At 32.6% G+C, this 16,243-nt stretch overlaps 1 protein-coding gene across 3 annotated transcripts in view; it reads right to left on the reverse strand.

The window, feature by feature from the left end:
- ERCC6L2 (ERCC excision repair 6 like 2) overlaps positions 1 to 16,243 on the reverse strand; it is a 162,646-nt gene that overhangs the window by 94,079 nt on the left and 52,324 nt on the right. For all 3 annotated transcript variants that reach the window (XM_031937698.1, XM_031937697.1, XM_031937699.1), the window contains exons 8-11: positions 15,799 to 15,915; positions 13,972 to 14,091; positions 6,627 to 6,698; positions 4,547 to 4,692 (exon numbers count right to left, since the gene is read on the reverse strand). In XM_031937698.1, the coding sequence (XP_031793558.1) occupies positions 4,547 to 4,692; positions 6,627 to 6,698; positions 13,972 to 14,091; positions 15,799 to 15,915 (455 nt within the window). The remainder of the gene's footprint in view (positions 1 to 4,546; positions 4,693 to 6,626; positions 6,699 to 13,971; positions 14,092 to 15,798; positions 15,916 to 16,243) is intronic.

Genomic DNA, 16,243 nt, shown 5'->3' on the forward strand with positions numbered 1-16,243 from the left:
TCATTACTGATCACAAAATAGAAAATTTCAACTATACTAAACTGAAAAGTTTTTGTACAAACAAAACTAATGCAGACAATATTAGAAGGGAAGCAATAAACTGGGAAAATAGTTTTACAGTCAAAGGTTCTGATAAAGGCCTCATTTCCAAAATATATAGAGAATTAACTCTAATTTATAAAAAATCAAGCCATTCTCCAATTGAAAAATGGTCAAAGGATATGAACAGACAATTCTCAGATGAAGAAATTGAAACGATTTCTAGTCATATGAAAAGATGCTCCAAGTCATTATTAATCAGAGAAATGCAAATTAAGACAACTCTAAGATACCACTACACACCTGTCAGATTGGCTAAGATGACAGGAAAAATAATGATGATTTTTGGAGGGGATGCGGGAAAACTAGAACATTGATGCATTGTTGGTGGAGTTGTGAATGAATCCAACCATTCTGGAGAGTAATTTGGAACTATGCTCAAAAAGTTATCAAACTGTGCATACCCTTTGATCCAGCAGTGTTACTACTGGGCTTATATCCCAAAGAGATTATAAAGAAGGGAAAGGGACCTGTATGTGCACGAATGTTTGTGGCAGCCCTCTTTGTAATGGCTAGAAACTGGAAACTGAGTGGATGCCCATCAGTTGGAGAATGGCTGAATAAATTGTGGTATATGAATGTTATGGAATATTATTGTTCTGTAAGAAATGACCAACAGGATGATTTCAGAAAGGCCTGGAGAGACTTATACAAACTGATGCTGAGTGAAATGAGCAGGGCCAGGAAATCATTATATACTTCAACAACAATATTATATGATGACCAGTTCTGATGGACCTGGCCATCCTCAGCAATGAGAGCAACCAAATCATTTCCAATGGGGCAGTAATGAACTGAACCAGCTACGCCCAGAGAAAGAACTCTGGGTGATGACTAAAAACCATTACATTGAATTCCCAATCCCTATATTTATGCACACCTGCATTTTTGATTTCCTTCACAAACTAATTGTACAATATTTCAGAGTCTGATTCTTTTTGTACAGCAAAATAACGGTTTGGTCATATATACTTATTGTGTATCTAATTTATATTTTAATATATTTAACATCTACTGGTCATCCTGCCATCTGGGGGAGGGGGGGAGGGGGTAAGAGGTGAAAAATTGGAACAAGAGGTTTGGCAATTGTTAATGCTGTAAAGTTACCCATACATATAACCTGTAAATAAAAGGCTATTAAATAAAAAAAAAAAAAAAGATGATATTAGAAAGTTCTTTAAGAATATCACTTCCTTAAAAAAAAAAAAAAAGATAATACTTAAATACAACTCAAGTTTTCAGCTCAAGGATTAACTTTGCTAGGCTTCTACTTTCAAAAAACTGAAGGCTATACTATTACAAAATAAGCAAGGACAAATAGAATCTTTTCCACACTAACCAAAATGTGATGAGAAAGAAATATCTATCATTTCTAGAATTACTTTTTCCCCACTCACATAGAATATCCCCTAAAATACTAGTATCCAAATTAAGTGATTGTCCTCCCTGTTGTCTTTTAGACCTGTAAGTACTATTTTTTAATGTTTTATAACAATATATTTTTTAAATTGTCAGTATAATGAAGTTAAGCAAAGCCCATTTTAAGCCCAATCAATAAAAGTGTTTTTTAAGAGTATAGAGAAATAGTCAACACCATTTGAATCTTTCAAAAAGATTAATTTTGTTGTAAATAATTTTAAAATGTAAAACTACGATCCAGAACAAGTATTATAAGTAAGGAGTAAGTGATTACTTTCAGCTTGTAGCTAGAGAAGGAAGAAAATCAGAGAGTATATGATAAATGGTTTTAGGGACCCCAAACTCCCATAGTCAAACTACAAACACATTCTATATTGTTCAAAATGACATACTTCAAAAAAAAATCATGAATGAAATCTTCCCTGATCAATTAGAACTAGAGGCAAATGTTAAAATAGAAAAAAAAAAAAAACACCCCACCAATCAATAACTGTAAATAACTATGTTAAAAATTAGTCTAAATTACTAATATGACAAATGCATATTTAAAAAAAAACTCATCATAAATCCAGAAAATTGGCAAACATTATAAAAGATCAAAATAATTGACAATGGGGGAGCTATAGAAAGTTAAACATCTCCTCTGACATTTCTTCATTCTTTTCCTGCTACACTAATTTCGGACTTTTACTTCTCTGATTATATCCATTTTCTTGTAGTTTTCCACCATCTCTTCTAACTGCTACTTTCCTATTGTTTTTCAACTTTCTTTTATGTTTCCCCCATTTTCTCCTGTTAAGATTCTTGAGGGTAGGAGTAGTCTTTCTTTTTTATATTTATATTTCTAGAACTTATATTCATAGCACCTGTTTTTGTGGCATGGAAGGAAAGAGGGAGGAAAAGAGCAATAAAGAGAGGGAGTCCAGTGATCAGGGAATGAATAAAGTTAATATAATGAAAATTTACCATAAGAAAAATGAATACAAAGAATTCTGGGGGAAATGGTACAACATAAATTATTCCTGAGCAAAGAAAGTAGAATCAGGAGAAAAATAGTCTGGACTACGATCACATAAATAAAAACAACACTAAAAAGTAGCTGAATGCTTCATCCACCTCTCATGGAATCCTCCCATGTCAAAAAGAAAAATGGCTAAGCAAAACTGGAAGTAACAGAACAGACAACATTCTGCTCCCAATGCCTTAGCCTGTTTTCCCAGTTTGTTCATTTCATTTAATCTAAATTCATCTGGGGAATCAACAAAAGAGATAAATAAAATAGATTGAATAGCAACAAAACACAATGATGTCGACAATTGCAAGTCCCCATAATAGCCTCCCCCACCTCAAACGTTTATTTATCCACATTGGAAATCAGTACTGGGACCCAGGCCATTCTTATCATATACCAACATAACAAATCAGTCATCAGCAAACCCAAGTGCCTATTATTCTCTAATTCTTCAAAGATCCAAAAGGCAGGTAACACTTCTCAACTGCTCAAGGTCCAGAATGATCAATACTCTTCCTCTGACACCACATTAACTCGTAGTGATTAAACACAATGACTTAATACTTCCAAAAAGATCACACAAATTAATACACTGCCTACCAAGTTTTGAAGCATGACAATCACATACTAACTTCATACATTCTGGTTTCACTGACAGTAACTTCATATCCTTAACATTTTCTCAAAGTTCCACCCTAGTGAACCATATCTACTTCTTCTACTTCTGGTCTATGTACCAGTTTGGGGCACTAATTCATGAGGGCCAACATCAAAGAGGAGGTTAAGAACCTGGTGCATGAGAGGATGGGGGCACCCTCTGCGGAAATTGAGAAGCTCACAAAAGGGATGTCTTTGTTCTAACCTTTTACAGAAGAGATCATATGAAAGTTTTCTCTTAGAATTCCATGTCAAGGAAAAGAAATTGTATTTCTTCAGACGAAGCTTTTATTTTTCCTTTTGACAGATCAGAACTACACGAGTTGGTGGACAGAAAGCTGGACCTGGGTCAAGAAGACCTGAGTTTCTCAGACTCTTAGGAACTGTGTGACCCTGGGCAAGTCACTTAGCCTGTCAGTTTCAGTTTCCTCAGCAGTAAAATGGGGATAAATAATAGAACCAGCCTTCTAAAATTGTTGTAAAGATCAAATGAGATATTTGTAAAATGTTTAGCACAAGGCCTGGCACAGAACAGGCACCTAATACATGCTTGTTCTCTTTCCTAAAAAAGTATATTTTCCTTTTGCCTAAACTGTCAGGAATCTCAGAGTTAATCAATGTACCCAAGATAATTGACAATATCTGCATTTATGTTGCATTTAACACAAATATGTCCTGTTAATAATTTTTCCTGCTGTATGTACATTTTAATTCTGTAAATTGCTTTAAATTCATTACAATTTTTTTTTGACAAATGACATCACAGCTTGAATTTAGAGCCACACCCCTCTCACCCTGAGACTTTTCATTAAGGTGTAAGTTTGATAGTGCAAACTATTTTAATAATTTTATTTGGATCCGTGCCTGGATCAATGCCCGGAACAGAGTAGTTGCATAATAAATACTTGTTGATGGAGTGCTGAAACTCTAAATCTGGGGGAAGAAGTGAAAAATTGGAGGTAAAGGAGAACAAAGGAATACAGTGAAATACAGCAGAATACTGTGAAAATAAAGTCTCTGTTCTGATTCTTAACAGTTTGCATGACACTGAGCTCTGTTGTGTAGTATCACACCTGCACAAAAATTCCTCACATTAAACAAAATACCTCACCACAAACCTAACAGGATTGTTCTAAGGAAAGTATTTTGTAAATGCTAAACTATCATTAAAACTATAAACTAAAAGATTCTCTACATAACAGTCCATTCTCTTCTATGTATGTGAATTCACAAAAAGAAATTATACAAATTAATGACACTGGATATAGTATTGATCCAATGATAGCTTGATTTAGAAAGTTCTCCCTCCAACATAAAATAATTAGGCTAATAATTAAGTTATGAAATTTGTTTTCTTACATTGTAGAGACAAGGCAAATATTAACATCTTGTGTGCTGTTGAATTCTTTTACTATCTTAACTCTTTCCTCTGACTTGGTACTTCCATCAAGTCTTCTGTAATCTAGCCCAGTGGCCATACAATATTGCTCCAGAACATTTAGCAACTGGTTTAAAAAAAAAAAAAAGACAAACAAGGAAACATTAATTCCTGTTATAACAAATATCAAATCATTATACAGAGAATGTTACTAATTACAACCTGAAAATTAACTTTTCTATATTTATATATTCCATGTTCTTGCACTTACTAAAACCTGGCTCCTTCCTGATGATACATTTTTCTTGGGCATTCTTTCCAGGATTGGTTGCATTTTTGATGATAAAACCTGACTCATAGATCATGGTGGAGAGTTGGAATATTTCTTGCTCACAATTTCCTCTTCAATATGATTAATAGAAATCTATTTTGCCCTGTAGTCACAGACAAATAGTCATACTCTTAAACTTACAATCACCCACAAATACAATACTTCAATATTCATGAATTCTGAAATGCCCTTTTTAGATCAGTCTATTGTCATTCCACCATGCCTCTGCCTTAGAACACCAAAACCAGTTCTTCATTCTAAGAGTATCCTCCACTCTCTTTGCAATCTTTGACAATGATGATCTCTCTAGGTTTTAATTACACTACTATCTTCTGGTTCATCTTTTACTTATCTGACTACTTCCTTTCATTGTTCTTGATCTTTGTCTAGGTCATACCTGCTAATTTTGGGTGCCCCACAGGACTCTGTCTTGTGCCCTTTTTCCTTTTCCCTCTATATCATTTCACCCGGTGATCTAAACACTGCTTATAGACTCAATTATTATCTCTTTGTTGAAGATTCTCAATTCTATTAATCCAACCTTAATCTGTCTCCTGAATGTCTCTTATAGCTACAGATATCTAATGGATTTTTCAAACTGGACAATTCTGTAAGCAAAGTTAAACTCAACATGTTCAAAATTGAACTTTTTTTTTCCTCTCCAAAACCTCCCTGCTTTTTGGACTTTCTTGTTTCTGTGAAGGATAGTCTTCCAGTCCCCTCACCTCACAATCAAGGTGTCATTCTCAGCTTCTCACTTCTACTTCCCTCTTATTCTCTCTTTTATAACCGGGCTATCTCCTACCTTCCCAGTTATCTTATACCTCACTCACCCTCAAGTACTCTATGATCCAGTGACGTCAGCCTCTTCATTGTTCCTGTGGCTTGAATTCTCTCCCTCTTCATCTATGCATCCTGATTTCCTTCAAATCTCAACTAAGATTTTATTTCAATTTCAATTTACTTCATTTCAATAGGCCATCCTTCATCCCTCTTCTAGTGTTTTCCCCTTGAAATTATCTCCAATTTATTGAGTATATATCTTGTTTGTATGTAGTTGTTTGCAAGTTGTCTGCCCCTTAAATTATAAGCTCCTTAAGCGAAGCACTGGTATTTTTTTTTTCTTCATATTCTCTACACTTAGCACAGTGCCTGGCCCATCGTAAGTATTTAATAAATTGACTTTTTAAAAAATTTTTTCATTCTTTCATTTTTAAATTTTAATTATTTTGCAGATTTTTTAAATGTAAAGAAACCCAAAAAATTCCGTTTAAAAGTATAAATAATTAAGCATGTTATTTCCTTAGTCCTGATTATGTTTGCTTTGCTATAGAATGTTAGTTTAGCCTTTAGCCATTCATTTAGTCAAACCAATAATTATCTATTAGTACATACTGTGAATAAAGCTCTGTCACAGACTTGCATACAGCAGATCTTTTAAAAATAGCCATTAGAGAGGAAAATTTTATATATATATATATATATATATATATATATATATATATCTTTATATATCTTTATCAAAGATATTTTTGATGTTTAAACTTTGAAGATGCCCTTGATGTAATGAAGATTCAAATCTCCTTTTAAAGACTATGTGGCTTACCTAATCACGACTTTCAGTGGTGTATAGAAAAGAAAATGTGGCTAACAGCTGCTGCTGTCACCTTTTTTAGGCCTCAGGAGTTATTGCTGAGGTCAGTCATAAATACAAATCATAAGGTACTTACCTTGGTAGAAAAGGAAAAAAGAAGAACTTTGTCCCTGGCTTTTTTGCAATGATTTAAAAGCTGCTGAAGAACCTGGAAGTAAACCACAGAATGGTAGTTAACTAGTGGCCATTTGAGGTATAATTCATACATGTAGAATTACCTATCATGTTAGAATGTCTAAGAAATTATTTTTATGTCTCTATAACCTCAACCTTCTTTTTCATTACATCTTTTCTCCTGTCAAACACAGAATTAAAGGTTTCCTGTCAAATAATATTATAATTATATTGACAACAAATAGTTGAAATTTCTAAAAACTTGCAATTTATTTTTAAGAATAAATAGTATTTTAACTAGATGTCCAAAAATGAATTAGTTTCCCAAACATCTATATGGCATCAGTTTAGCACTAAACTAAAATACAAAGTTCTATATATTGTAATATATACTATATCTGAAAGTTCTCTAAATTTAATATTTTCTCACTATATGAAGGGGCTAACTATCTTGAGACAAGGCTTCTCAAAATAATTAGAAGGATGTAGTTTCTCCTTCTGTTTATAGCTGTAACTTCCTAAATCTGACACTGACCTAACAACGATCACCTGCACACATACACACCATTCTAGTGAGAAAGCAAATAATCCAGAGCTTTATATAAAAGTGATAACTAGTTAGAAAGAATAACAGGAAGATAAGCTAGATAGCACTTTAAAAATTGTGAAGTGCTTTTAATAACTATAAGCTTCTCCTTGAAACAATGGCCTATCTGCTAAAGATCAATAGTTTTCTAATTATATTTGTGACCAAGTCACAGAATACTATAATTTCAAAAGAATTTGAGCTGTAAGTAAAGAAAAAACCAAAACAGCAAGGCCTGAGAAGGCTGTTAAGAATTACCCAGGTGAAAAAATAATGCGGAATATTGGAGGGGATGTGGGAAAACAGGGACACTGATAAATTGTTGGTGGAATTATAAATACATCCAGCTGGAACTATGCTCAAAAAGTTATCAAACTGTGCATATCCTTTGATCCAGCAGTGTTTCTACTATGCTTATACCCCAAAGAGATACTAAAGAAGGGAAAGGGACCTGTATGTGCCAAAATGTTTGTGGCAGCCTTGTTTGTAGTGGCCAGAAACTGGAAAATGAATGGATACCCATCAATTTGGAGAATGGTTGAGTAAACTATGGTATATGAATGTTATGGAATATTATTGTTCTGTAAGAAATGACCAGCAGGATGAATACAGAGAGGATTGGCAAGATTTACATGAACTGATGCTAAATGAAATGAGCAGAACCAGGAGATCATTATATACCTCAATAACAATACTGTATGAGGATGTATTCTGATGGAAGTCAATTATTAATATTTGTATTTAAACTATAAATTAAATACAAGTATACATGTCCAAACAGTTATTTTGCTGTACAAAAAGAATCGGACTTTGAAATAGAGTACTATTAGCCTGTGAAGGAAATCAAAAATGCAGGCAGACAAAAATAGAGGAATTGGGAATTTTATTAATGGTTCATAGTCATCTCCCAGAGTTCTTTCACTGAGTGTAGCTGGTTCAATTTATTACTGCTCTATTGGAACTGATTTGGTTCATCTCATTGCTGGAGATGACCAGGTCCATCAGAATTGATCATCATATACTATTGTTGTTGAAGTATATAATGATCTCCTGGTTCTGCTCATTTCACTCAGCATGAGCTCGTGTAAGTCTCTCCAGGCCTTTCTGAAATCATCCTGCTGGTCATTTCTTACCGAACAATAATATTCCATAATATTCATATACCAAAATTTATTCAGCCATTCTCAATTGACAGGCATCCACTCAGTTTCCAGTTTCTGGCCACTACAAAGAGACCTGCCACAAACATTCTTGCACATACCCACCTTTGCTTCTTCACAGAGGCTGGGGACTACAGGTGTAGAACATTGGATATAAAGTCATACTTTTTCAGTATGTTGGTGAATTTTGCTTAAGATTTTCTCCTTGATTTTCATTCTTTATTACAAGGGATGTCTTTTTGGCAGAGGGAGAGCAACATATTGAGAAATGCAGATGATGTAAAAACTAAAGATATTAATGCAAATTTATTTTTTAAAATAAGCTTCTTATTTCAGTTAATAAATATCTGAGCAATTTAAAAATTCTACTTAAAATTTTTTTAGACATACATATTTGAAATTTAAATGAATGAAAACCACTATACCATTGTCTTTTACTAGCTGAGTAAAAAATAATTGTTCAGCTGAACAACTAAGTGGCTAATAAAAGAAAAATAAACCATCAGAATGTATCTTTTATTTCACAGGATTATAGGATATATACATATATATGTTAATATATAAATACACACACAAAATAAAGATAATGAAAATAAAGGAGAATCCCAATTTACAAACTGATATTTTAATCTCAGGAGATAACTAAAATCAAAAAAAGTCTAGTGAAATATTAAGGTAAATTTTAGTACTAGACTAACATTATTGTTACTTTTAAGACTACTAAAAGAAACCATCTTTATCAATTATGATTAATTATAGTTAATTTGTAACTATAAACATTGCAAACAAAACTCCTCCATTGTTCCTGGTTCTGCCATCTGAGACAGAGCAGAACTAGTACAATCTCTCCTACCTGTGACAGTCTTTCCCCTCTATACCAAACACATCCAGTTTCTTCAATTTTCTTCAAATGATCTGGTTTCAAGACTCTTTAATATCTTTTCTATTACTTCTCAGGATAGAGTTCAGCTTACAAAAGTGTTTCTTAAAACATGCTACACAAAACTAAATACAAGACGTCAGATGGAGTCTGACCAAGGCAGAGTAGTTGATCATCACTCTTCCTAGAAATGTACTTCTCTTAAAACAATCCAAGAATGCATTAGGGTTTTTGGTTTGTTTATTTGTTTTGTTTTTTTTAATTGCCACATTACCCTCTTAACATATATCACTACCAGACTTTTAGATCCTGGCTATTATCCATTATGTTAGCTCTCCCTCCAGATTTGTGCCATCTATAAATTTTATTCCAAGTTACTGACAAAAATTTTAGAAGAGGTTCAAGTCCAAATCCCTAGCACTCCACTGGGAATCTTTTGCTCTGCTGACATGGTATTGTTAACAACTAATCTTTGGATTTAGCCATCAACCAGATCTGAATCCATCTATTTATATTCCTATCTAGTCCACATTTTTCTATGTGCTCCACAAGAAATGCATTAAATACTTCATCAAAAGTTTTGCCAAATTTTGGGTAAATTCTATACAACAGCAGTTCCTTCAGCTCCAAGTTTACTAATCTTATCAAAAAAGGAAATATTAATATCAAGTATAGAATGATCTTTTCTTGATGAAATCATGCTTTTTGTATCACCACTCCCCTTTCCAGATGAATTGGGAGATGGGGGAGGCAGGAATGATTTAGCACTTATTATACTAAGCACCAAGGACACAAATGGAAAAGTAAACCATCCTGCTTTCAAGAAGCTCACATTCTAACAGGAACAGACAATTCTACAAATCAAATAGAAAGATCCTATAGTGCTTAGGATGTAGCAACCAAGCAGACAGTAATGTCTTTTGTGGAGTGTTATTTCCATTGATAAAATCATACTATTTCTGATGTTGAACTATTAGAATGAGATCCACTGGTGTCAGGACCTTTGTTTTCTGAGTCTCAGAAGCAGTGACTTCTCAAATGGCAGCACCAATAAAAGCAGTTGCCAGGCAGCACTTCCAGAAAGCTAGGGGGGACTTGGCTGGAAATTATATGGTTTAAGATTGCTTTTACTCTCAAGATGCTTATGTTTGGGATCCTGACCAGTCTCTGTCTTGGTTTTGTCAAGATAAAATTCTCCCCAAATACATATCTCTGATCTCATTACAGGTCCTACTTTCTCACTAATCTACAATCTCTTCCTATCTATAACCTACTTTTCTCTTACTTACAAAAACACCCAAGTCTTTTTTCTTTAAAAAAACAAACAAAAAAACCTTTAACTTAATTCAACCATCCTCACTAGCTCTATCCTTCTTCCCTTTTGTGGTTAAACTCCTTGAGAGAATAAGCTAAACTAGATCTCTTTATTTTCTCTCCTTACTTTCTTCTAAACCTGCATTCTGGCTTAAGACCCCATTATTCAACTAAAACTGATCTTTCTAAATTTACCATTTACCTCTTAATTTTCATATCTAATAACCTTTTATCAGTCCTCATTTTTATAGTCTTTAGTCTTTGACCCTTTAAGTATCTTTCTGTTCTTAGATACTGCTCTAGGTTTTAATGACAATGCTTTCTACTGATTCTCCTCCAATCTGTGACTGCACTGATCCCTTTTTAGATCTCCATCCAGGCTATGACCACTAACCATGGATGTCCTCTGAGACCATGTCTTGGATGTTCTTCTCTTTTCCTTTTATATTATTTCACTTGGTAGTCTTATCAGATCCCATGGATTCAAATATCTGTATGCAGATGATTCTAAGATCTATTTATCTAACCCAATATCTCTCCTAATCTCCAATCTTGCTTCAATCTTCTTGGCATTTAGATATCACAAACTCAATATATCCACAACAGAACTCATTATCTTTCTCCCCAGACCTTCAACATTTCCAAACCCTATTATTATTATCAAGAACACCATCATTCTCCCAGTAACTCAGGCTCACAATCTTGATGGCATCCTCAACATAGACTCACCCTATATATGCAATCTGCAACTGAATCCTGTCATAAAACAGTGAAAAGAGAAAAACTAATAATAAAGACCCCAAATTCCAACATTAGAAAGGGAAATTAAGCAAGATATAAATAAGCTTAGAAAGGAAAATCTAGTCAATTAAAGGGATTTATAATGAATATTACCAAATACTTAATGAATAATCATTTTCTATTCTCTGCTACATAAGTTGTTCTCAATGTATCAACATTATCATGTAAGAAATTGAGTCTGAGACACAAATCAAGAATGAACAAAACCGAAAAAAACTAAAGGTCAATATCACAATGAACAGGGATGTAACATATTTCAATAAGGCTTATGAAAAACTGGCAATATGTACAAAAAATTATTCATTATATCCAATTACTAGGTATGCAAGGATGTTTCAATATTAGAAAAACTATTCTACTAACTAGTAAAATAGAAAAGAAAAAAAAATTAGTCACATGATGTATAGATTTTAAAAAATTCAACAGCACAAAGCAATTATTTACATTATTTTTGTCTAGATTTGCCTTTTAATTTGCAAAGGGGACTTCAACTGATGAAATCCTTTCTACTAATGCATATTAACAACTGTTCTAAAGACTTAGAGCGTTTCCTGGGACACAAGAGTATTTAATTGGCTTGTCCATTATCATAATACCACTGCTATCCTCATGTACATAGTTTTACCTAGAAGATAAACTATGATATACTTTATGTACAAAGTTGGTATTTTTAATATACTTTTATTTTATCTTTATGTTTTTTGTTTTTTTTAATCACCTTTATTTAAATTATTTCCCTCCCTTTATTAATACTGCAATTTATTCTTTGTAACAAAGAAGGAAAAAGATAAAAGGAAGTTCCACAAAACCAACTAAAAGATCAGAAATGTATAAAAATAAATGACAGTGTTCTATACCAATACTATCTCCCAATCTTTCAATGAAGGGGGAATTACATTTTCTCATCTCTTAGTTGAGGCTGCACTCTAGTCCTTATATGGTGATCAGGAGGCTATTTTTTTTTTTTGAGGGGGGGGGTTCTTTTCATTTACTTTGTTGCAATAATTGGGTATTTTGTTTTCCTGGTTCTGCTTACTGAATTACACATCATTATACAAGTTTTGTTATGCAACTCTGAATTATTCATATTTGTTTTTCTTAAGGCATAGAGCAATATTCCATTATATTCATATATAACCATTTGTTCAGCTATTCCCCAAGTAATGAGCATCAACCTTTTTTTATATTTATTATTTTTTACTACCACAAATAGTACTTCTATTAATATTTTGGCGTATATGGAATTTTTCTATCTTTGAATTCCTTGGAATATATGCCTATAGTTTGTAGGTCAAGGAATTCAGATATTTTTATCATTTATTTTAGCAAAATTAGAACTATTTTCCATTATACTTGAGGCAATGATCAGTTCTAATAACAATGTGTTATTGTGCCAGTCTTTCCCACTCCTCTCTTAATAGTATTTCTATCTTATGTCACCTTGACTACCTTGCTGGATGTGAAGGAAAACCTCAAAAATGGGCTGACTTGAATCTTTCCTACGGCTGTTAGTGATGTGCAATTCTTCTCTTAAGAATCAATTTATCAACCAACAAATATATTAGTCCCTAATATGTACCAAGGATTATTTGAGACACAGGAAATACAAAAAGGAAACAGTCCTTGCCCTCAATGAGTTTTATTATGGGAAACATACATATTTTAAAATATATTTATATTTTTGATTGTTCTTTGGATCAAACTTTGAATCTGTTAATAACAGAGATAGACAGGGATAGAAATGTGTAAGTTCTGTCTTTGACCTTCTTAGAGTATATATTTATAATATATTTATACATATATGTGTATAAATGTATATGTATGATTACATAATGGGTGTCATTTTTTCCCTTCAAATGCATAAATTGTCCTGAAATTTATCCATGTATCCCAGGATAAGGATCCCTGGCCAAAGCTTTCTGCCCAATAACTCTCAAAGTTTTACAGTATTCTTTTCAAAAATAGTTCTTCCCCAAATAATTTATATTCTCAGGTTTAGTGAATAGGTTATTGGGTTTAAGTTTTTATGATTCTTCTTCATGTAGTTTTTTCTATTGATCTACTTTTTACCAATATTTTAAAAGACTTTTTGTGATTAAAGATTTATAATTGAAAGTCTAAAATTCTTTTCTCTCTATTTTTTTTCTATATTATTTCCCTTTGAAAATCTAGATCTTTGTTCCTCCATATGAATGCTATTATTATTTTGTGAAATTCCATAAAATGCCCATTTGATAATCTGGCACACCATAAACTTGTAAATTGATTTAATGTAGTCAAACCATTGGCAAAAGCCTGAAGTACATATTCTAAAAAGGATATGATTCTCTTAATAATGCAATCAAGGTTAAGGGACTTGCCCACAATCACACAGTTAGTAAGTGTCTAAGGCCAAATTTAAACTCAGGTCCTCCTTACTACAACAAGACTAATACTCTATCTCCTGTATTATATAGTTGTCCCATAAAAACTGATTCTAAAATCAATTTTTACAGAGATTCAAGTGGAAGTAGGTGAAGTAATTTAAACTTTACATAATTTCCTCCATTCCCTCCCAAATATTTACCTTCATTTTGCCACTGTATTTTGGATCAGAAATAGTTTCAAAGGCTGCATCTTTACTCTTCTGCATGAAATCTTTGAATTTTGAAAAAACTTGATTGCATATCCTTTTGAGATGTGTTTCCTAAAAAAAAATAGGGGAAATAGAAAGAAGAATGAGTGAATAGAATCTTATTTAAGACAGTAACCATTGTAAACTAAATTTGGAACATGAAACTGTCTTCTTTAGACGCTGTCAACTTAAAATAATATATTACTCTGAGCATATTGCTGTTTTCAATCTGACCACTGGCTCATTAGACATTAAAGTAAAAAAAAGTTTCACTGGACTTTACATAAATTTTTATGTAATCAATAATACCTAAAATTCTTCAGGCTTTTAATATCAAGTATCAGATGTTCCTTAAAATTATAAGAATAATAAATGTAAACCAATATGTTCAGATTATCAGAATGGGAAAAAGATAAAAAAAAGAGAACGATTTTAAGGGATTGGTCAATTCTCCAAGAGCCTCCATAGCTGTGGATCAAAACATCTGAAGGAGTTGCAAGGCAGCCTTTGGTGACACAGGTGTTGCGGACTGGGAATGAGATAAATTGGAGGCAGAGGGAAGAGGAGAGAGGTCAGAGGTCAGACTACATAACAGCCTCTCAATCAGAGAGATCAGAGAACAGCAACTGCCTCTCAATCTCCTTGTATCATCCTCTCACAAGAGGAGATTCATTCTGCAGGTCTGGGTTGGATCTCCAGCAGCCACTGTCAGGTGGCTCCCATGTATTCCAACAGTTCCTGTGTATTCCAACAGAGTCATTACCCACACTTTAAGCCATTAAAAGTAGAATATTAGCCCTAAACAAGATATTAAAGAACACCTCTTCTACCCTCCTCAATTTACAGATGAGAAAAATATAAGTCCAGAGAGGTCAGCTGACCAGATTCATACAGCCAATTAGTGAAACATTAGGAATTAAAACAAGGTTTTTTAACCTGTAGTTTACAAATTTGCTTTAAAGAAATATTTTGATAGTTATATTCTAATATAATTAGTTTATTTTGCATGTGAAGTAAATTATGTATTTTATTTTATACATTTAAAAACATTATTTTGAGGAAAGGTCCATAGGCTTCACCAAACTGCCAAAATGTTAAAAATTCTGGATTAGATTTAGGTATTTAGGTACCCTGACTTCTCTCATCTTGATTTTCCAACTCTATATGCTAAAACCAAAGACAATTAAATACCATCATCCTTTGATTCCAATATTTAAACTCTGATTAAATCAAAAGGTAAACTACTAATCAAAGTACTTTTAAATTACTAATTAAAGCTTATCCTTTATTCCTGTTATATAAATGTGTATCCATTATACACGATAGTGGACAAAATAAAATTACAGAATTAGACTAAATTTGGGATTAACTGGCTTTTGTTAGTTTATGAAACAGCCCTCTTGCCATTCAAATACACAGACTATTAGAATTGTGTCCTTATCCTGTTTATATAGATCATGATATAGTAAGGCAAATAATTATGTAAGTTTAAATGTGTACATATATGCAAATATATATACACACATATACTTCCACATACATATAGAAATATATATATTTATATGTATAAATTTACATACACAAACTGAAAGCTAATTCACTTTGAATTACTTTAATTCTAACCACTTTTAAACTAATTATTTATTAATTTTTTTTAAAAGCTTTAAACTATTTTCCAACTATACAAACTCCAATGATCTGAATTATTTTCAACAATTCAAATGTGGGCAAATCAGTTTTTTATCTAAATATAATAAAGATAAAATCCAAGAGACAAACCTGCTGTTTACTGGTGTTGCTATTGATCTGTAGCAGTGCAGCATGATTAGATACCTTCTGCAGGATTGCAAGATAACTGAAATATAGGGCTTTCACTGTTTCACCATATGAATTGGTCTAGAACAATTGAAAGAAAAAGGGAAAAATAGAATGTATTATCAAATATCTAAAATGACTGAGATTCCAGAATACATGTACTGCTTTCAACATTTGCTCCCTATCTGTTATTTTGGGTAAAATGAATTCCAGTCAACTTAACTAAGAAACGTTTATTAAATATAGTATAATAATGGGAAGTACATGGCCGAAAAATAAAGATACAATGATCAAAGTGAAACATGTCAAGTTCTTAAAGAATTAGCATTATAAACGGGATAATTTGAAGAGAGAAGACTTATCTTTGAAAGACAAAAGGAGCTTCAGAAGCAGCTAATGTTGCTAAGTT

The sequence above is a fragment of the Sarcophilus harrisii genome, chromosome 1 (assembly GCF_902635505.1).
Source record: "Sarcophilus harrisii chromosome 1, mSarHar1.11, whole genome shotgun sequence".
Lineage (NCBI taxonomy): Eukaryota > Metazoa > Chordata > Mammalia > Dasyuromorphia > Dasyuridae > Sarcophilus > Sarcophilus harrisii.